General features: G+C 40.7%; 2 protein-coding genes across 4 annotated transcripts in view; both read left to right on the top strand.

Moving 5' to 3' along the window:
* The first annotated feature begins 9,095 nt into the window (after window positions 1-9,095).
* Window positions 9,096-10,941, top strand: LOC146398163 (uncharacterized). Its single transcript, XM_084984891.1, has 3 exons — window positions 9,096-9,236; window positions 10,572-10,619; window positions 10,786-10,941. The coding sequence occupies exons 1-3, from the start codon at window positions 9,129-9,131 to the stop codon at window positions 10,939-10,941; spliced, it is 312 nt and encodes a 103-aa protein (XP_084841017.1). The 5' UTR covers window positions 9,096-9,128.
* Window positions 9,797-22,751, top strand: part of CA10 (carbonic anhydrase 10) — a 640,214-nt gene continuing 627,259 nt past the window's right edge. For 2 of the 3 annotated variants that reach the window (XM_021067239.2, XM_084984889.1), the window contains exon 1: window positions 9,797-11,214. In XM_021067239.2, the coding sequence (XP_020922898.1) occupies window positions 11,154-11,214 (61 nt within the window). In that variant the 5' untranslated portion in view covers window positions 9,797-11,153. The remainder of the gene's footprint in view (window positions 11,215-22,751) is intronic. The other variant, XM_084984890.1, reaches the window with a different exon arrangement.

Raw genomic sequence — 22,751 nt, 5'->3', positions numbered from 1 at the left:
TGCTGAGGCTGAGTCTTTGTCAAACATACTTCTTTTTGTTTTCTGTTAGGTTTTGCAGACAGTGGGTGCTAGGTCGAGATTAGAAGGCAGGAGGTGGGAGAAAGGACTTGATTCATTCAGTGTTTTGAAAGTGTCTTCCCAGCAGGGAGATTAGAAGGCAGCAGGCGGGAGCAAGGACTTGATTCATTCAGTTTTTTGAAAGTGTCTTCCTAGCAACAACTCTTCCTTCAGCAAGCAGCAGTTGGTCCACTTTCAATTTTCTTCCAGCAGTCTCAGAACCAGCCTTCATTTTGCTGCATCAGAAATATAACTATCAGCTGAACAACACACCCTCCTCAGAGGTCTGAGTTATAGCCCCTCCTCTGAGCGTCTAAGGTACCAGTATCCGTGGCAAGCACTTTCTCTTGAGAAGTACAGGTCCCAGATTATCAAGAAACCCCTCCAAGCTTCTAGGTTCTGATAATCCTAATACCCTTGCTTTGTCTTCCCACTCATAATGGTAGCTATTTTCTATAGTTACTCTCTGAGTTAGACTTTTCCGTGGGCTTTTTAGTCCCCCAACACTTGTTCAACCAATTATGTATATTAAATAGTCTCAGAAAAATAAGATTGATTTTTGTGTTCTTGACAGGCTCCTGCTTGGTTCATCGGGTCTGCATTTTCTAGTTTGAGTTTCCACTAGAGTACCAGAAATAACTTCCCCTCAGTGGGAAATGGTTAGGCTGAGATTCTTTAGTTAACTTTCATTTCAAGTTTGGTTATTGCCTCTCCTCAAGGATAAAGTATATCTAGGATGGCTCAAGGGTGCACTCTGCTGGTTTAAAGTAGATAGCTTGTAGCAAGTGCTAGAAGCGGCTCTTTATGGCATTCAGTGGGTAAAAGTCAGTCTCTGAACCAGGATAGACCCAACTTCTTTATACTTCATATCTAAGCTTTCCATTATTTGATTTTGTGACATTGTCATCGTATACCTCCTTAAGAGTGCAAGTATATTAAAGTTTATTTTCTTTAAAAAATTAGGAAAAACCTGAAGGAAAATGAGAACTCTTTGTGAGCGGCACTTACATTCTGTTTTATTGAGTATACTTCGTCTTTGGTTAATGAAGAGTACTTTTTTTTTTTTATTAAAGTATAGTTGATTTCAAATGTTCCTTCAATTTCTATTGTACAGCAAAGTGACTACTGAGCAAATTAACTCAAGTAGTTACTGACTGAACTGAATCCAAGAATCCAAAAATTATTATGATACAACATCCAAAATTACAATCTCCTTCTGAAATTCACTTCTATGAGAGGGAAAAAAAATAGGTCTCGTTCTGTTCATTTTTTTTCCAACCAAAAACCTGAAGAGAGCAAGATGCCAATCTGCTTTACGTTTTTTTGGGAAGGAAAGTGAGAAACAGAAACCAGAAATTCCTATTTTATCATGAGAGAATTTAGTGATTTGAAGAGAATTTTTTAAATAGCTGACCATTTAAAGATTTGATTCATAACCATTTAATTCATCTTTCTATAGAAATAATAATTTACCAGGGGTTTAAGTGAAAAATACTTTCGTAAGTAGTGTTCATATTCTTCTCCCTCTCAGTATAAGGTAATATTAGCTCATAAGTGTCTTTAAAGATTTAGTGAAATGTTTGAACCAGTGAGTTGAAAACCATCACTGAGTGTAAGTTTATATGACATTTCCTGTATCTTTTAGAGTTTACAGTACTTTACAATAGCATGTTTATATTTTACAATGAAAACTCTAGTCTTACAACCCCCTTTGATCTCAACTGTTGTTAACTCTGTCATAGAGTAGGGCTACTCATACTTACTTCACCTGTCTGTTTGGCAGGAAGTTCTTTTTGATTTAATGAGTTTTCTCTACTGCTCTGTTTAACAACCGAAAGTAGATCCAGAACTTTGTGGGTTTCTTACCACTGTAACTCAACTCCTGCTTTTTTACAATTAATAATCCACACAGCAGTATCAGGGAGAAAAATTCTTGTTGAAGTTGGAAAGATCTGAAATTCTTAATTGCTGGAGAGTAAGCTAGGTGTGGAGGTGCCTACAGTAAGGTCCCATCCTTTGTGGATTTGGAAATGGGATTCTTTTAGAGCCTTCCAGTTGCAGCTTCCTCACTCTTCAACATCTCTAAACCTATGAATCTATTCAATATTATCTCACACAAACATTGAATGTTTAATACGTTGGGTGGAGGGAGGGGACAGCTCTATTTCCCCATGGGTAGACTGCAAGTCTGGTGAGTGCGTACTTAGTGTCACGGAATGTGGATGCGTGTAGGAAAAATAATTTTCCGGACTCATAGTGAGGTGAAAAGAGAGATAAGTTTATTAAGATAAGCGATGCTCTGGGGCAGCAGAACAACTTTCTGATGATCAGGGAGAGCTGACCCCAAGCTTGGGGTCCTATCTGTTTTTATAGCCTAGAGAGAGAGGAGAGGGCTTACAAAACACTTTCTGGTTGGTTGGGGGCATATAAGGCCCCTATCTCCATAGGGGCAGGGTGAGGAGTGAATCACATACCTTTCTTAGTAGCAGGTAGAAAGGAGTAGGCCAGGTTGCTCTAGGTGGTGGTGGGTCACTACAATGAGATAGCTGGGGCATTACAATGAAATAAGTGGGGCTATGATTAAGGGTCTACTAATTGTTCTTTTGGCTAGAGGCTTTGAGTTCTATCTCCTTGAAGGATTCTTGGAGTCCCACACCTAAGTCCAAGAGTGTGACCAAGGATTTAAGTGTGTCTGTTAGAAACACAGCCTTGAGGCACTTGAGCATGAGGCATTTCATATACGCATGAAAGACTCCACAATCAGGCCCCTGGCAAATTGAGACAGTGCCAAGAGTGGGAAGAAAAGGAGAGAGCACCATGGGCTTGGAGAGGAAAGATCCATGAGACATACTATTATCCTGGGCCTCTAAATATTTTGTATAGGTCTGTCTGCCACATTAGTTATTTGTAGGTTTTCCTAATAAATAAATGGGATATATGACTCTATAGTCCAGCATGTAGAAAGTGTTGAGTAGTAAACCAGAATATGTTTTTCAAGAGCAGTATAAAAAGCTAATACTTATAATTTTACGCTTATCATTAGGGAGGCAATGTGAAAAAAAATTTTGCCAATTATTTTAAAACCTAATGCTAACTCCAAAATTATACAAGCTGAGGTGGTAGCACACTGTTGTACTAATTAAATCCTTTCTTTAAAACTGAGAATCATTATGGAACTAAAATCCTCTGTATTGATCTATAATTGCTACTTGAAACAGCTACTGCAGCTGGCTTAAGGAGAAAAAGGGAGGATTCTTGTTGAAATAAAAATTCACTAGAAAGTAAGTGTTTATTGTAAAACCACAAAATCAAATGCACACACACATACACACACACAATTGGTGGAACTGAAAGTGTTTTGTCCCAAAAGCAGAAAATCTAGGAAAAGCATCTTCCACAAAGTTGTATAAATTTGGATGATATGTTTTCCATGTTTCAGATGCTGCAATGTGTGATTTGGTGACAGCTGAAAGAATGATGGGGATGGAAGGTCCTTAGAGGAGGTAATTGAGAGGATGTGACTGATGGTTGACCTAAAGGCTGTGCCATCAAGGCTCCTGCCTGTCCTTGGAATCGTTATGTTCCACTCACTGTTCCCACAGTGGGAGCCATTTAAAGGATGCAGCCTTTAGAGAGTAAGATATTGTTGAGATACTCAACTGGACTGAATATATAATCAAACCCGGTTAAGGTTTCTTTGTAAATTTCTAAGACTCTGGCAGGAAAGTATGGAGATCTACTCATTTTGTATCAGCTGTTCGGGACAAGCTTTATATGTTAGTTTCCTTGCTGATTAAAACTGCTACCTCCTTATCTGGAGTTGTCAGCCACTTTCTTTTATCTCTGTGTAGAGAAGCTAGTTTATGAGCCCAACCAGTTTTAAAAATAAATAATTAGGAACTCTAGAGTCAAACTCTACTTCTGCCTCTTCTTCTGTCTATATTTGAACTTGGACACATTTAAGCCTTCATCTTCTGACCTGAAAATTAAGGGACTTGGACTAAATCAGGGCTGAAATTGTAGTAATGTGCACTTGAACTGTACCATCAAATCCATGAAACAAATGCAAGAAACATTGAAGTTATTTAAATAAACAAACGTATTCAATCTTCAGAACTCATTTATTGAGTGCCTGCTATTTATTCATTGCAAATAAGTCTTTCACATGTAAAATCTTGACTTCAGAAGGCTGAATACTTGAGAGAGAGATTAGTTGTAATGAAAAGAAGAAAAGTGTAGTATGCATGTCACAAATTTCCAAATTGATACCCAATTATTGTCAAAATTCCATAAAATTAGTATGTATCATTTCCAAGTCATTCTTAATCTGTCAAAATCTAAATGATTAATAATGAAAAGCATTTTATAGGAATAACATATACTCTGTTTCCTTTAAAAAATAAAATTTCTTATGTTGGTTACAAGTTACAGTATGGGTAAGAAGAAATCCTTTTCCAAAAATATATCCTATTTCAAAAAGATGTCCACACCCAATCCCTAGAAGGTAATATCTTACCTTACATGGCAAACGTTGAGATGGGGAGACCATCCTGGCTTATCCAGTGAACCCAATGTAATCACAAGGATCCTTATAGGAAAAGAAAAAGGAATTAAGGAGTAATAGGAGATGTGACGGTGGAAGCAGAAGCTTCAAAAGAGCCATTGCTGAAAGGGAGTCACTAGCAAAGGGATGCAGCCAACTTCTAGAAGCTGGAAAAGGCAAGGAATGAGTTCTCCCCTTAAGACTTCAGAAACAGTGCAGCACTTCAGACTTATTTCAGAATTCTGACCTCTAGAACTGAAATATTAAACAGGTTGTATTGTTTTATGCCACTAAATTTATAATAATAATAATTATAAATTTATATAAGCAACAGGAAACTAATACACTGCTTGATGGCCTCAGCCTGCATGCTAGATAGTAGCTTCTAGGCCCCATTTTGAGGTTGTTTCCTCCCACTCACAAACTCTTAAGGAGTCCCAATGGTGATAACCTATCTGTGCTCACAATCCATGCCATCACCAGAGTCTTTACCTGCCTCTTTCTTCCATATAGTGCTCTGTTCTGTCAGTGGTGTGACCTTGCTGTCACTTTCCATCACACACTGCAGTTTGAATTCCTTCTGTGTGGAGACATGAAGAACCTAAACCGTCAGTGAGATCAGACACAGGGTGAGTGATTCTAATTTAAAACCGTGGGTTCAAGTCCCAATCTGGGTTTAGGCCGGGTTCATGTCCTGGCATGTGGGTTCAAGTCCCAATCTGTGTTCTGGCTAGGTTCAGGCCGTCAATACTGTCAGTTTCAGAATTACATGCCAATCTCTTTGGTTTCCCCCAGGGAATGTTCCTGCATTATCATAAGGCTCCCCCCCCCCCAACTCTTAGCTCATAGCTCACATCTCCGTAGCATAATCCAGTCATCCCCAATAAACACACTCCTGATTCTACAGACTCCTTTGCCTCTCATCCTAACTCAGTGAAAAGGAAGTATTCTTATTCAGCTCCACTCTAAAACTCATCTTCCAAGTTTTCATTTCTGTCCCATGATTTCCTCTCTCCAAGGGCTGACCAGATAAATTTTATTGCCTTAAAGGAAAATCTCCCTACCTAATACTAGAGGAGTTTATCATACGTTCCCAACAGGATAGTTATGTTTTGAGTTCTATTACATTATTTAACATAATAAATACTCCAATACCTATAAAACAGATAAAGATTCACGTACAATATTAAAGCTACTTCTTAGAATGACAAGCTCCAAATTAAAAAAAAGAACAACTCCTATAACTTTATTTCTGGCTGCATCTGTAGCACGCAGAGTTGCTGGGCCAGGGAGCAAACCTGCACCAAAGCAGTGACCCAAGCTAAAGCAGTAACAATGCCAGAACTTTAATTCACTGAGCCACCAGGGAAGTCCTTCTATAATTTTTAAAATTTATCAAAGTCTGAGTAATTTTACTCAAACTTTGACACATGTATACATCCATAAGCCATCAATACAACTAGGATAATTGATATATCTATTACTCTAAAAAGTTTACTTTTGCTTTTTTGTAACCTCTCCCTCTCCACTCCCCTGCCTCCCTTCTCAGACAATCGCTATTCTTCTTGAGTTAAATAAGGCAGAGACTATAAACACACACTGAAAAAATAAGCCGATTTTGCCTGAATTTAGGTTGACCAAAAAGAGCAGAGGTATGGGAAGAGAGATGAATCTGCTTTTTCTTCTAATACAGGTGCCCAGCCTCAGGGAATTGGCCCTAATGGACGTGAAACTCAAAAATTTTAACAACCCCTTTTCTGTGGGGTTGAGGAAAAGATAAGGTAGAGAAAGAATCCAAAGTATTTCAATACTGTTTTCTTCCAGGAAGTAGAACCACAATTCCTTCTTTTCTTTGGGAAAATGAATTGGCTCTCACCCTTGGGCTCAGCCAAGATTTTCTAATGTATGTGTAACATGCTTGCACTGAATTTGTAGTAGAGAAATGTAGAGCAGGGAAGAGACAAAAGATGAAGGCAGGAGTTCCCATTGTGGCTCAGTGGAAACAACACTAACTAGCATCTATGATGATGTGAGTTCTAGCCCTGGCCTTGCTCAGTGAGTTAAGGATCAGGCATTGCCCTGAGCTGTGGTGTAGGTGGCAGACATGGTTGAGATCTGGTCTCGCTGGGGCTGTGGCATAGGCCAGCAGCTGTAGCTCTGATTCGACCCCTAGCCTGGGAACTTCCATATGCCACACCAGTGGCCCTAAAAAAAAAGCAAAAAACAAAAAAACAAAAAAAAAGAATGAAGCAGATATAATGGAGAAAGATTCTTTGTAGTTATTAAGATATGGGTACAAGCTGATTAACATATGAAAAAAACTTGCTAAGAATAAATATTTTCTAGCCTCATAGTGTTTATAAAATTTATTTTTTTAGCTTCAGGGCTTAAAAAATAAACAGTAAAGAGTGATGACAGAAGGTTTCTACTTAATACATGTTTTCTTATATTCTGGATTCAGACGGAGATTTTCTTAGAAAACAGGTTAAACCTAGAAATGATCAAGAAAATATTGCTTTTTTTTTTTTCTTCTAGAAAATGCTAATATGGGAACTAAATTTTGAGGGACTGTCCTGTTCAGTGTTGTCTCCGGGGTGCCAAGAACAGAATGAGCACTTAGCAGGCACTCACACTTTAATTAGAAATGTCTTTGATTACTCGTAATTCCAAGTGATCTTTTCTTTCTCCAATTCCATAGTAGTTAAGCCCTAAACTGCATAATGTACCATGCCATTTCAACCCACCTTTGGTTAATTTCTAGTTCTGCCATACGTGAATTCTGATTTACCTCCCCAAGATGATATGCTTCATTTTATAGTGTATAAAGGGAGATGGTGTGTCGTGGCCTCTGAGTTTGGAAAGCTTGGCTCTGATCTCTACCAGTTGGAGCTAGATATAGCTGTGAAACCCTAGGCAAATAACTCCTCTGGGCCTCTGTATTATCATCTGCAAAATGTAAGTAATAACATTTCTTTTATATGGATGATAAGATTATTCATGGAAGGGATTTAGATTTACCTGGCACGTGGCAAACAATTAATACATGCCATTATTTTTACTTAAATACTATCATATGATTTGATGTTTTTGTTTATTTTTGCGTTTTATTTTCAACTGTCTTTTAAAATTTATTGCAGTATAGTTGACTTACAACGTTGTATTAGTTTCAGGTGTAATGTTTTGTTTTTTAATGGAAAGGATTTAGTGGCAGAGAACAGATTAAATACTCAGAGTGAGGTGAGTGTACAGGATGAAAAGAAAAATAAGTGTATTATTTTATTGATATTGGATTTTAAGGCAAAATGTAGAGGGGAATATGATCTATAAGCTTTTTCAAAACAAGGATTACAGATTTTCAGTGACAAAGCTCCAGCGTCTTGCCACAGTGTTTGACACATATATGGCACTCAGTTAATATTTGCATAATTCATTAGTAAATAAATGAGTCGTGATATAAAAAAATCAGGCACTATGCTTCCAGAGAGAGCTCTCCCGTTAGCAATCACATTTCACTCGCAAGTGCAGAGAGAAGGTTCACTATCCATGGTTTCAAGCGCTCTCTAGCGTAGAATCTGTTCCTCTCTGGCAAACTGCTTCTTTTTTTTTTTTTTTTTTTTTTTCTTTTCCTTCAAAAATCCCTTTTGGGCCGTGAACTTTCAAGGCATGGGGACACCCCTCCCCCCAGTATGTTTCCCAAAAGGACTGATTCTCACTATCTAAGATTCTTTTAATAATTTGAAGTCTCTGTCTTTCCCGCTGAGCCTCCCAAACTCTCAGCATAAGAATCCTGGACTTGCTTTATCTGGGCCTAGATTTTTTTAATATGCTGACCACCTGGAGTCCTCGGCCTTCATCTCAGGGAATAGATCTCTGAGAGAGGCTCAGTCAAACCTCGATCTTAAAAGAGTAGGCAAGTCCTCCTGTGGTTCTTTTTACGAATTCCTGAAGGCAGCAGAACTAGCAGCGGTGGCCTCCAAAGCTCACGCTATTCGCTCTGTTCACTTTCTCTGCCACCGGCCCCCACCCTGCTCCCAACAGCCACTCTGCAAAAAGACACGCCAGACTCCTGAGCAGCTGGAGTCAGTCCAAGAATCCTGGGAACGCTGCAGTATAACTCCTTTGGCTCCACGTAGCCAGAAAGACTCACTAACTTGACTGTGCAGATGAAGGTTCCCATGTGTTTCCCTTCTCCTTCGCCCTCTCCATTTATCCATGTGGTTATACCGAGCCTCACACTGAAATGGCTTCTAAAGACCAAAGATTAAAAAAGTGCAAAACATTCCCTGCGGGGTATGTATGTTTGTCTTTGTTATGTGTCCATCCGCGCTTCTGCAAAATCTCCAAACAAGCGCGCCGAGAAATCCAATATCTTTCCAGGGATTTCCCTTCCCCAAGAGCTAAGTCTGGTGTTTCCTCAGAAGGGTCCTGCAGCCGTAGAGGCAATACAAATCTGCGATTTTTTTTTTTTCCCCTTTCTTCTCTCGCTGTCAGCCCTCTTCGCGAAACAGTCCCAGCGCAGTGTTTCCTAATGATTCCCTTGCGTCGGCATTACAAGCGATTGACCGGGAGCAAGTCCTTCCCCAGCTGCAGCAAGACCTTCTGTGGACCAGCGGCTCTGGCGTCCGACTGCGCCTGGGTGGGTTGGTGGCTGGATCTCACGCCGCCCCCACCTTCCCCTGGGGCCTTGAGGAGCCGCGTTCTGGGAGGATGCGCGGGCGCGCGGGGTTGGTGGGGAAATCTGTGGAAGCTGCTGAGTGTTGCTGGCAGAGTGTTCTGGAGCCCAGCAAAACCCTCCAAAACCCTTGCGCTTCCCAAAAGATAAACAGAATAAGCGAAAGAAGGGAAGCCTCTTCCTCTAAGGTCCGGGTTTCCAATAGTCCTGGATCTTTCTGGAGCTAGGAAGAGGAGCAGTTGGCAGCGGCCACTGCTCACATCCGGTCTTGGAAAGACGGTTTTTCTCTGTTTTGGGAGGAGGGAGGTGAGGGACTTGCAGTACCTGGTCAGGGAACCTGCAAAGAGAACTCTGGGGTAAGTAGTGTTCTGGCACTGGAGCGGAAAGCGAGAAGGAGGAGGGGGCAGGAAGGGACTAGAGAGAGAGAGAGCGAGAGAGGGAGAGAGAGGAGGGAGTGAATTATGCAAAAAAAAAAAAAAAAAAAAAAAAAAAAAATCCACAGCAGAGGGAGAGCGCAGCCTAGCACTCTCAAGATGAGTCCTGCACAGGTCTCTCAGCCTAACCAGCGGGAGCGAAGTTCTTTTTAAGGAGAAGAAAAACTCCCCAAATCCTTGAGGGTGACAAAAGCAGCCGGGGCGGGGCGGAGTGCGGAGTTGGAGCCAGGCGTTGGGGCCGAGGCGGCTGCCGCGTTGGGCCGAAGCTCCGATGCCCAGCCCTCCCTCTCCTTATGGCCGCCTTAAGCCTCTTCTCCCCACCCTGTCCTCCTGCCTCCGCACCCAGGCATCGGGGGCCGGGTTGGCAGTGCAGCTCCCGGCAGCAGCGAGGACGCTCACCTGGCCTATCCCCCACTCCCTCTTACTCTACCCTTCCCCCACCCGCCCTCCACCTCCCTTCAGAATCGGGAAGCGTCGGGATCTGTAGGCGAGGAAATAACGACCCCTGCAGTTGCATTGCGGAAAATCGCGGCGGCAGCGACGGCGGCGGTGCTAGTTGCGGACTGAGGAAGCGAGGCAACTGGCGGTTCTGGGGAGCCCAGGAAAATAGCAAGGAACAGAAAGCGCGCGCGCGACGTGGGAAGCCCGCGAGCTCGCGGCGCTCCCGCATACTCGGCTCCCCAACTGTTCGGGCTCAGCTGCCTGTACTCGCCGCCCCAGCCGGACTCCAAGGCAGCGTGGACTTGGGGTGCAGGGAGGGTCGGCGGAGGCAGCTGGCGGCAGGCAGTTTCGGGCAGTAATCCCTGCCTCTCTTTTTGTCTCTCTGTATGCTGTGTCGGCTTCTCTCCCCGGTCCCTGGAAGCAGGAGGAGAACAGCCCCGGAGCGGAGCAGCCATCCTCTGATCATGCCCCGGTAAGGGGGACGGACTTCGAGGGCAACTCGTCGCGGACTGCCTGGGCTTAACCAGCAAGCTGCGAACGGCCAGGGGCCCGGAACTGCGCGGCACGGCCGGCCCGGCGGGGGGCTATCGTCTATGTCTTCTTGGGGCGCCAGGCGGATCGGGGTCTCGTTTTTGCAGGAAGAGCCCAGCGCTGGTGGCTTCAGGTGGCTGCCGCCGCCGCTGCTAGTGCTGTTTCCGCCGCTTGTGCGAGGAGCAGAGACCGCCGAGCGGGGAGACTACTGGGCAGCGAGGCATCGGACATGTGTCAGCACATCTGGGGCGCACATCCGTTGAGCCTGAAGGGAGATTTGCTGGAACAATTCAAACTGCGATATTGATCTTGGGGGTGATTATTCCTGGCTGGCTGTCGGGTGGGAGTGCAAGTGTGCGCTCGCTTAGGAGGTGTGTGCCTGTGTGCCCGTGTGCATGTGTGTGTGCCGTGTGGGGCTTCCCCCTTCCCCCCCTGTTTTCCCGTCGAGTGATGCACTTGGAATGAGAATCAGAGGATGGAAATAGTCTGGGAGGTGCTTTTTCTTCTTCAAGCCAATTTCATCGTCTGCATATCAGGTATGGGGCGCGCTGGAGTCACCGGCGGGTTCGGGTTATGTTGTGGTCTTTGGCATGTATAGGTTTTATTGTGTGTAGACTCGCAAGTCGCCTAGCAGGGTGGGACGGGAGAGGAGTGGTGGCAAGAGACCCTTTAAGCTCTGAGGGTTTGCCGCCTTCGGAATTAAGAACCATCTAAACCCAAGGGTGTGTGTGTGTGTGTGTGTGTGTGTGTGTGTGTGCGCGCGCGCGCGCGCGCGTGCGCGCGGGTTGTATCTGTATGGAGTCCTGGAACATAGTAGGGGTGGGGATGAGAAAGAAGAGGCAGATGGGTGTTGATTTTCAGCTGGCTTGGCGGTTGAGAACTCTGGCCAGGAAATTTAAGCCTTGGCAACCCCCCACCCCCACCACCCTCTGGCTTTCAGAGTTCCCAAACTCATTGGTTCCTGGCTGAAAAAACAAGGATACAGAGCCCTGCTTTGATATCTATGCACTTACGGGAGACTGCAGAAGGATGCGGGGACTGGAGAGTACCAACAGGGACCAGAGAGATGTAGATGTCCTCCACTGCCTTCCTCAGACACATCAGGGCAACCCCAAATAAAAGGAAAACCCATCGGAAACAACGCAATATCATAAATACTACTTTAGGTCATGGTCTTTCCTAATTCCCGGTGGCAAGAAGGTACTGGCTCAGACTTATTGACCTCAGGCTACATGTGCCAGTGTGTGGTTTTAGGAGCTAGTGGGAAGTCAGGGCATTGAGGTGAGTGAGGCAGAGCTTTTGCCTGCCTGTATGTATGTCTGTGTGTTGGGAAGGATTTTGATTTCCAAGCAGTGTCTTTGTCAGTGCAGGGAGTTGGGGTTGTGAACTGGAGATGCAAGAAAAAGCTCCTGGATCAGCAGTGTTCCTCAATTCAGTTCACTGCCTCCTCCCATTGATAGTGTCCACACCATTTCCCTTCACACTTGTTATTTAAGCACCCAGGGTAAGGCCCATTTGCAGTACTTCCCTCAGCCTGCATTCCCTCTGCAGAATTGGGGACTCAGCCAACTTCCCATGAAGTCAACAGAAGAGGAGAGCAGGAACCTTGCCCCTGTGAGCAGGCATATTTGAGCAACATGGGGGTGGAGGGACATGTCCCTAAGTCTTCCTTCAGCGGAGCCAATCCCCACCCTAAGGCAGACCTCATTCTGGGTATTAAAAATCCTTGTCTGCACCTTATCATGGACCTGGTTACGAATACCGGTACTCAGGGTAGGGATGGGGCATATTTTATTTGAAATAATTCTGTTTATGACTAGAGCACCCTACTCAGAAATTTATACTGTAATACTTTAGAGGTATGTTGTATACCTAGAAGACAATAAACAATACCCTGGGGTCACTGCAAATCTTCACCTCCTTTAACCCATCCTACATCTAAGAGGAAAAACTCCCAGGTGACTTGTAAAGGTTTCTATCAGTCGAATATCCAGGGGTAGACTGGGTGGTGTCTCAAGGCCACATTTTACATCCTTCTCTTCTATACTTCTTTTTCAAACTCCCTTTGTTCCATATTATTTTACTAATTATAAAATAGACCTGCCCTACGTCTTTCCAGCATCATAAATCAGCAAACCGTCTGAATCCCTTTAAGATTTACGAAAAGTTAACATTCATTAAAGCTCTGGACTTCTCCCATCTTTTGTCCCCAACCCCTGATCCGTATTTGGTCAGGCCAGCACAAAGGAGAACCATCTGAGATTGGGTCTGTTTTAGCCTCCAAGGTATACTTATCACAGCTATACTTGATTTCATATATCAGCAATCAAATTGTATTTATAGAAGCATTGGAGGAGGTTATTTCTAACCCAGGAGAAGTGCTATGCAGTACATGGCCTTTTAACATGTATTTTACTAAATAATCATCATTGCTATGTAATGAGAAGGTAAAAGTATAAGCAAAATTGCTAGCTATTAGCTGAACATGGTAAAATAGGTTAGCATTCGAAATGCCTAGTTAGAATCAGCATTCATTTACACTTTATGAAGACATTTAGGCAGAGATGCAACATTATGTACTCTATATTTACACATTTATAAACTTAGCTTTAAAAAGCCATTATTTCTTTAGGGCCAAAGGGGGTAGCACTCTCCCTTTATCAGCAGGACTGTTCAATGATGTCCATGTATGTGACAATTCTGATTAGTAATATATTTATGACTCACATTTGCCACAGTTTGGGGGACTTTGTTTTTTCCATCTGGCAGCTTTAAGAGGTATAGAAATGCAGTGCACTAATGTTAAATAATTGTGGCTCAGGGAGAGCTTAGTGAGCCTGTCATTTGTTTCCATGATTTGCAGTTTTAATTTAATCATGACTGAGCTTTACCAAAAGGAATTCATGGAACCTACTACATCTTAAATTAAAAAAAAAAAAATTAAAATGAACTCTTCTCTACCATCTTGGGATAAGGTATCCGACCTTGTACATGGGTACTAATTCTCTTACTGAGTCACCTAGCATCAACGATTGATGCATTCGTGGGGTTGGCTTCATTACTGAGGAATAATAGACTGGAAAAGACCAGCAGAAGTCTGCAGTGTAAACATTCTGCAGAAGGAAAATTTGGGAAGTAAATTTGTCCTATAGAAGGTATATTGACTGAATTTCAGTTGGCTTTCAGGAGGACTCTAGTACTTTGTATTGTTAAGCAAAGGTTCCACTCTCATTCCATCTCACCCCTTAAATTAAAAGTATACCCAAAGGAATTTTCTCTGTGGGTCTATGTGGCTATATTGCTTAAAATGCAGACACCTGGGCTTGTATGTTTGATGACTCTGCATTAATCATTTGGTTGTAGTGAAGCTGAGTAAATGGGACTTGAGGTCAGGTGGCAAGCTTAGCCAGGCTTAGCCAGTTGCTGGGGAAGTGGCATGTGTGCCTTTGAGAGAATTTGGCTACTTAAGGACAGCATAGCTAGTCTGAGGAGGGAAGGCCATGATATGAAAGTTCTGGGGGCTCCATGTTAGACTCTGATCTCATTTTAATGAAAATGTAAGGCAGCCAAGGTCGTCTGTGGACATGGCGGGGAGATAGAAAGAAAGAAAAGCAGGATGATATTTCCCTGTGCTAGCAAGAGCACAATTCCCTTCTTACAAAAGCAGCTCAGATCAGCGAGAATGAATACTTAGCAGCACCAGAAGAGAATTTCCTGGTCCAGAGAGAGCACATCCTACTTTCCTATATGTGACTTTACTTCCTTGTCAGTTTATTCATAAAAATAAAAGCAATAGCAATTAGAATTTTGTGGTATTTTCACATGTATTACATAATATTGCACATATTTTCATATTTTAACTTACGTAGTTTCTGAATTTGTAGCGTGATTTTATAAATGAGGCAACTAAAACCCACAGAGGTTCAGCTTGGAGGATTCATACCCAGTTCTGAGTCAAAATTCAGTAGGCCATTTATGTTTTGGTGCAAGATTTCTTTTAAATGTTTCTGTTAAGTATTTTTAATTTTGATATCTCCAATTGAAAGAGTAAATTGTGTTAAATGGAGTAAATTGTGTTACATGGATGTAAGATGAATGAGAGTGGAAGTGTAGAATGATTACAGTCTAGAGCTAGAACTAAGATAGTTTTTGAGTTGTATTTGACTCTGTCGTACAAACAGATGAGACCTGTTTTTTCCCCAGTGCCTTTTGATCAGCAATATAAAGGAATATTTCATACATTCTTTTTTTTAATTACAAAACTAAAATAGTTTCACATCAGCTTCTTTACCAGTAGAAAGGGGATAATTGTACATACTCCACATGTTTGTTATATGGATTAAAATAAATAATATGGTCAATGATTTTCACTTAGCACAATGTCTCAGCCACAGTAAGCCTTCAATAATTATTTTTTCTCCTAACAAATCCAATATTGCATGGGTTTATGAGGAATAGAATAAGGCCTTTACCTTTCTCTGTAACAACCTATTTAAAAGCAAAAAAGAAAAAAAATCATTAGTGAATTTTATAACATTGAGCACAAATCCTACTTTAAATAAGGTCTTGAAGGCTTAACAACAACTTTGAAATGTCTCTTAATTTTCTTTCTTTCTTTTCTTTTTTTCTTTTTTCTTTCTTTTTTTTTTTTTTTTTTGCCTTGCTTGGGGCCTGCGGAGGATCAATGAGGGAACTCCCTAATTTTCTTTTTCATGTAAATGAAACTGGTAACTTTAGGCTTTAGTTGCATAGTCTTGAATATAACCCACTTTGTCCCTGAGGTGAGGCTTGGAAAGTTAAATAAATCACCTGGGAACAATGTAGTGCTTATTCCTAAGGGGAGCAATAGAATTTTCCTTTTTCAGCTTGTAAAATATAATACAATATAGACCCAATTTTAAAGTGCTTCCAAAATGGCAAACTGCATATGATTTGAAATAGAAAATATCCTTATAAAACAAACAAACAAAAAACTCCACCTCAACAAAGAATCTGATGACCTTATTAGTAATATGATTTCTTTAAATCCAGTTTCCCATGGGATGTCACATAGCCTAGTCATTGATAGATACCATAGATGACAGATATCATAGATGAGACTCTCCTGGCAGTGAGGTGAGAGGCTTCTTTACCCCAAAGGGAGGGAAAGAATTGTCAGTGTGGATTCTTGGTTGCAGAGAGGGGGTTCCATTGCCACCCTAGGCAATCATTACTTAACATCCCAACCTTTTCACTTTCATTAAACGTTACATATTTGGGCCTAGGGTTTAGGTCAGGAAGAGATCCAGGCACCATAAGTGTGCATGGTAGAAGGCCATTGTAGAAAGAATATGAAAGTTAGAAGACCCACCCTGCTATCGAATTCTGCTTTAGTTACCTATATGACTTTTAGCAAATCTCTTAGCTATTTTAAAGTCTGTTTCCTCATCCATGAAATGAAAGTTCTGTCTTTGCCTATTTCCAGGAATTGTTCATGGAAACATCGGAGAGTGGCCCTGAATGTTCTTTGTGTTATGCAAATATAAGGTATCTGTGTCTTTACTGTGGAATGATCCATACTTAAGATACAGTTATAAAAGTTGAGCTGTGGTGTAGGTTACAGACTCGGCTCGGATCCTGCGTTGCTGTGGCTGTGGGGTAGGCCAGCAGCTGTAGCTCCAATTAGATCTCTAGCCTGGGAACCTCCATATGCTGTGAGTGCGGCCCCCAAAAGACAAAAAGATAAAGACGAAAAAATAAAATAAAAGTTGAGATAGATGCACATAGTGTAGAGTGATATAAGATGATATCAATAATGTTTACTGGTTAAGACATAATTATGAAAGCAAAGTTGTAATGCACAAAATGTATCGTGATATAAAACAGTACAAATAATGCCTGATTATTTGATAAAGGACATAATGCTACGGAAGAGAGAAGTCTAGGCATGAAGGAAAAGGAGGATATTAGAAGTTAGAGATTTCGATAGAAAAGAGGGAAGCAACCACATCACCAAAAGGAGAGGTACAGGAATGAGTAAGATGTACAGTGAAGACTATCCAAATTAGGAAAAAAGTTTCACTTTCGGAGATACTAGAAAGTTGGGAGGAGCCCACTTAGCTGTTAAATTGAGAGAATACAGAGTATCCTAATATATTTAACCTCTTGGTGATTTTTTTTTTTTTTAATTATGGATCTTTACATGGATTCAATAGGCTGACCTTGGTTAAACTTTGTTTGACATTCTAACATTTCTTTGGATTTAAAAATTTTATTTTTCATGTCTCCAACTACTGCTGTACTTTGCATAGTTTGTAGCCTATTTGAGATGTAGTCAATTGAGTTTTGGGGAGACTTCAGCTTTCCCGTCTATAAAATGGAGATGATATTTACTTTCCAAGGTTGTTGATCCTACAGGGTAATTACAAGGAGGAAAACTCTGTTTGTAAAAATGCCTAGCATCATGTCTGGAATATAGTAACCACTGACCAAATTACACAAATCATATGAGAGTAAGCATGGACTTTGGAACCAAAATAGGCCTTAAGGTGAATACTACCTTCAGCATTCATCTCTGTGTGGTCTTGAAGTTTCTTACATTATCTGAGTCTATAAAATCTGTAAAATGAGAATAGGGGAAAATGTACATAAGCTCCTGTCGTAGAGTCTGACATGTAACTCGGTGAATTGGAGCTGCTCCCATAAAATCATCATCATCATTGTCATCAATAACAGTGCTTGTTTTTGATACTTTAGACCTGTTTTTGTAAGTTACAATTAATTATTCAATCTTCTGTGTTCAACAAAACTATTGCCAGCCAACTATAAGTACCAAGTGTAGGTGTTATAAAAATAAACAAAAAATACTTGGTCCTTAGTATTTAGAAGATGGTATACATGTTATGTGATAGAGGTGTGTGCAGAGTGCTTCGGAATTATAAATGGAGAGCAGTTAATTCTGTTGTTAGAAGATGCAGGTGGGGAAGGGGTAAGGTGTATGGAGGAGAATCCAGTTGAACTAGGTCTGGAAGGATACATGAGATTTCAAAAGGACAGGAAAAAATAAAAAGACATATCATGAGGCAGGAATAGTATGTTCATAGACAAGAAGGGATAAAAAAAAACCCAGAGTATCAGAAATATGGTGAAATGAGCATATAAAATAGATGGATTGGATTAAGTGACTAGATATAAGACTAAAAGAATAAACTGGAACCGATGTGAAGGGGCATGCAAGCTAAGAATTTTATTTATTTTATTATTTTATGTATAATATATATATATATATATATTTTTGTCTTTTTGTCTGTTTAGGGCTGCACCTGTGGCATATGGAGGTTCCCAGGCTAGGGGTCTAATCTGAGCTACAGCTGCTGGCCTACCCCACAGCCACAGCAACGCAGGATCCGAGCCGCATCTGCGACCTGTACCACAGGTCATGGCAACGCCGGAGCCTTAACCCACTGAGTGAGGCCAGATATCGAACCCACAACCTCATGGTTAGTGGGATTCATTTCTGCTGCACCACAACGGGAACTCTGAGAATTTTAGACCATATCTTTTAGTAATGTGGAGTGAAGGTAGAAATAAGGAAAATGACAAAGCGGGTTTGTGTGTGATTTAATAAGATACTTTTATACTTTGCAATGAACAATAACCTTAGAAACCAACTACTTGACTTTTTGTCAACCTTTATTCATGCTCACAGAACTTGTTAAAAAAATACTGGCCCAATAGATTAATTAGGCCATGATGGGACATTCTGAGGGATACAATTACAAGTAAAAATTGAAGACCATCTTCCTATCTCTTATGGATCTGCTATATCCTCGTCTTTGAGATTTGGTGTTATGATAAGCAAATGTAAATCTCTCTCCAGTTTTGTACATGAATAATAATATAATAATAATAATAATAATAATAATGTCTTTAGCTTTAGGTAAAGGCCAAGAGAAATGAATTATTTATACATACTTTTGTGTTGTGGAGATTATGTGCCAAGCAATAGATGTGCTATTTGATGTGAAACAAATGCTTGAAGCACTGCATAGCTTTTCATAGCAGCTTTACCTTATTACACTCTGTACTATTCTTATTTCCAATAGGCTTCTTGTTCCATTGAGAGAGTATACTCATGGCCCACTAAATTATATACCCATTTTAGCCTTCCAGTGGTCCAGTTAATACGCGTGAACGTAGAGAACTAAAGTAAAATGGCTTCCTTTGTTTCCTTACTCATTCAGAATTTTTTGAGGGTGCTCTATACTTACGGTACTGGGAAAAGAGGAAGACAGCTGTTCTTTCCCTCCAGGAATTCATAATCTTCCAGTAGGATGGTGATTTTAAAAAATATTAGTAGTTATGGCAGAATGTGATAAGTACTGTAATGAAAAGAGGTAGAGAAGCCTTGAGGAGGCCAGGGAAAGGGTGTGCAAGGGAGAGAGAAAGGAGACCAGGTAGTGCCAGAAGGTGTCTGGGGTGAATCCTAAAGAAGCTAAAGTTGGCTTGGAAGATTTTTGGTGACTGACCAGGCATGCGATGGGGGGAGGGATGATCATGGGATATAGAATTTGCAAAGCCAGGGCCATCGGATAGGACATGATAAATTCAGGGGACTGTCAGAGGTAAGTATGGCAACAGCTGGAGTGGAGTATGATGGATGAGGCTGAGATGGAAGAGCATTTAGGAGATAGGATTCCAATAGCAGTAACACCCTATGTATAATAATAGTGAAAACCACCTGGGTGCCCCTCTGTGCAAGGAGCTCATCTTTTAAGGCCCAAAAGGGTAGGGCCAGTTTATATCTTTCTCTTTAGAAACAGACCAGTCAGGGTTAAAGTCTTTGGCGCTAGTCCAGCTATGCTCCGTTTGGCCCAGATAACTGGTTATTTTCCAGTACTGTCTCTAGTTCCAGGTAGCTTTCTAGAAGATTTTACAATAACTCAGATTTAGATTACAGATTTATCTCCTTACTTAGTTTGTATCAATGTGTTTATACCCTAAGAGAAAGAGCCAGGACCCTTTTAGTTGACCCTGGATTTAGTTGCAATGTGGCAACTGTCTTCTTATTCCCTTTGATAATTGAATTTTTCCTGCAACTTTTTGCAGTTTTCATCTGATGTAAACTTAGACAAACCTTTACATGATTTCTAGTATCTAGGGATGGAGTGGGGCGCTATGGATGCTTAGAATTGGTCTGAATTGTGCTTTTATCACAATACTATAATTTTTTTTTTTTAATCAAGATTGGACCGGTAATGGTAAAGCCAGTGTTAGGGTTTGATTTCATTTGCATTCAGGTGCTATCAAGATGAAAGTGGAAAGATCTTCAGTGGTTGGAAGGAGAAAGCCTATAAATGCCTTTCCCTCAAGATCTAGGAGAGATCAGACCTTTGTCACAATAAATGCAGAATTAATCTTTGACTTTGTCCAATACTTTATAATTAGAGGCTGAAGGTGCTTACAGTAGGAAATGAAGCCTGTGACTTTCAGGTGAGTTTTCCAGAGCCAAGTGCTGCTGGCTTCGCAACACATTTGGCAGCAATGCCAGAGTTGGAATAAACATATTTACTGAAGGATGTGAGTCAACATATTCTTCTGCTGCTGGCTCCCTCTTAGTGACATAACACACAGCTATCTTTCACCTCAAGGAAAACAGTTTTAATGGCAGCACTTACTGAGTGAGCACAAGCCATTTCTTCTCCCTGATTTTGGAATAATAATAAATATCTCATAGGATTCTTGAAAAGTACGACTATAGGTTCATGTCTAGAAAACTTTCTCTCCCTCTCTGATGGGGTTTAACACGTAGGTTCATTAATCCCACAAATGCTAATAAATGCCTCCTGTGAATGAGTGACTGGACCAGACAGGAGATAAAATGTAGTAAGCTAAACAGCTACGGTCTTTGCCCTTCTAGAATGTATATTTAGTGGTACACAATTTTTTTCCCATTGCCAAATCCAGTGTCTGGTATTTTGATAGCTATTTAATAATGAATGACTGAATTACTACATAAATGAATAACAGAGTGATTTAGAATGGGTTTCCTTTTTTCACAGTAGACTGGGAAACAAGATTTAAATCTTGAATAGAGGTTAAGGTCTTTTGAGTATATAGTCAGAACTGGAACCTTCCTAAATTCCTTCCTAGCTATTGGATAGCTTTTTATTTCCTTCTCAGATTCAACCCTTACCTGCATTTGACAAACCAGCATTAGTTGGGGCACTTTACAGTTGTTTAAAATGTACTTCTGCTTCTTTATGTTCTGCAATACCACTTAGTAAGACTTGAACTAGCATGATTAAGGATCAATGGATGCTTTGTTCTTTATGCCATCTCTGTTCCTATTAAAGGAGATTGCTCAGGATATGGTTTTCTTACTGGGTTCCAATTTAGGAGAAGCCCACACTTAGAAAGCTCATTGCTCTTTAGTTAACTAGGGGAATAGCCTACACACCCTATAGTTTTGATTCATAGGAAAATGATTTCAAAGGTGTTTTAAGTCAGAAAATTTTGGTTCTCCTGGATCTTTTATAATAGAACTATGGTGCCCTCTAATTCTTATCTTAAGGGAGAGTCAAGAGCCTAGAAATTAAAATAACATAGTGGATTGCTCCTCTTGGCTGTGCATTCTGCCTGTAATCTCCTAGTTGATCTTTACTGCTGTGAGGAAAAGGTTAGTGAGATGGTTTCTTGTTTGTTCATTTAATTATAAAAAAAAAAAAAGGAGGAGGTTATGGAAAAAGTCTCCTACTGTTAATCTTGCAGGAGATATATGGAGATTATATTAATAGAAAGTGAGGCTTCAATGAGTAATAATTGTCTGTTGTGTGGTCTGGATGTGAATAGAAATATGTGACTGGCTGTCTTGTCGTGCACTTGATGACATTAGCTCTGAGTCACTCACATCTTAGAGGATGAAATATAAAGTAATGAAGTAATTATTTTTTGTGTCTGTATCAGGTTACATTGCTGTTTTTCCACTGTGGTGAAAACATTCTTTGTGGCCTTTTAATTTGTATCTTTGAAATTCTCTGTTGTAGGGGCTAAATGAAAGCCATATGCAGTTAAAATAGTGCATGAGTTGGTGCAGCCTTTTATTTTTTTTTCCTTTCCTCCTGATTTTAGAACTGCTGAAATTAGAGCCTGACTGAGCCAGGTAAAGTTTTGTAATGTGCCATACCTAAAGGTAAGATGTGTTGAACAAATTAAAATGAGAGTTTTTTACACATTTGCTGTTTAGGCTAATTGTGTGTTTGATTGAAATGTTCCTCCTTGATCAGTGCTCCTTGCAAGCCAGGGGCTGTATATGCAAGTGGTTTAGTGTCACAAACATGAGTAATGCTAGAATTCATTGAGTTAATTTTAATGCTAAATATGATAGAACAATAGTATCAAAGGAAATTTAGGAGAACAAACTGATTCCTCATAGGCTAAATTTTAATTTACTAAAGTTTGCAATTATAATTTTTTCCATGAAAGCTTTAGACTTTAAAAAAAATCTTACATTATTCCTTAAGTATTCTCCCATGTTGATTCTTAGTTCAAGAAATCCAGGACTCCGTGACCAGTAAACCCCACAATCTCAGTAATATAACATGATAGAAGCTTACCTCCTGCTCACATTAATTGTCTAACAGATGTCAATAGGTGTGTGTGTGTGTGTGTGTGTGTGTGTGTGTGTGTGTGTTTGCTATATAGGGACTTGGTGTGTGTGTTTATGTGGTATATAAAGAGAAGGAATTTAAGAAGTTTGCAGTATAGTGACGTGGGAATCTCTAGGATGATAGGTCTGCTGTCTTCAAGGCATGACTGTCCAGTGTTGTTATGGACACCAACCATAACAATTGGAAAAAGCATGGAGGATGATCATGGGAGAGCTGTTTACAGACTTAACAGGAAAACTGTGTTCATCACTTCTGGTCAGTCACATGGCAACATCTTATTGCAAATGAGATTGGGAATTGCAGCCTAGTCTTGTGCCAGGAACAAAGGGAAAATGGTTTGGTAAAGACTGGCTAGTATCTACTACTTTAATATTATGATTTTTTTTTTTTTTGCCTTTTTGCCATTTCTTGGGGCGCTCCCGCGG

This window comes from Sus scrofa, chromosome 12 (genome assembly GCF_054392235.1).
Source record: "Sus scrofa isolate SSC_HxYL_T2T_F1_AM1 chromosome 12, Sscrofa_HxYL_maternal_Yorkshire_Landrace_v2.0, whole genome shotgun sequence".
NCBI lineage: Eukaryota > Metazoa > Chordata > Mammalia > Artiodactyla > Suidae > Sus > Sus scrofa.
The sequence above is the reverse complement of the archived record's forward strand: the minus strand, read 5'-3'. Positions and strand labels throughout refer to the sequence as shown.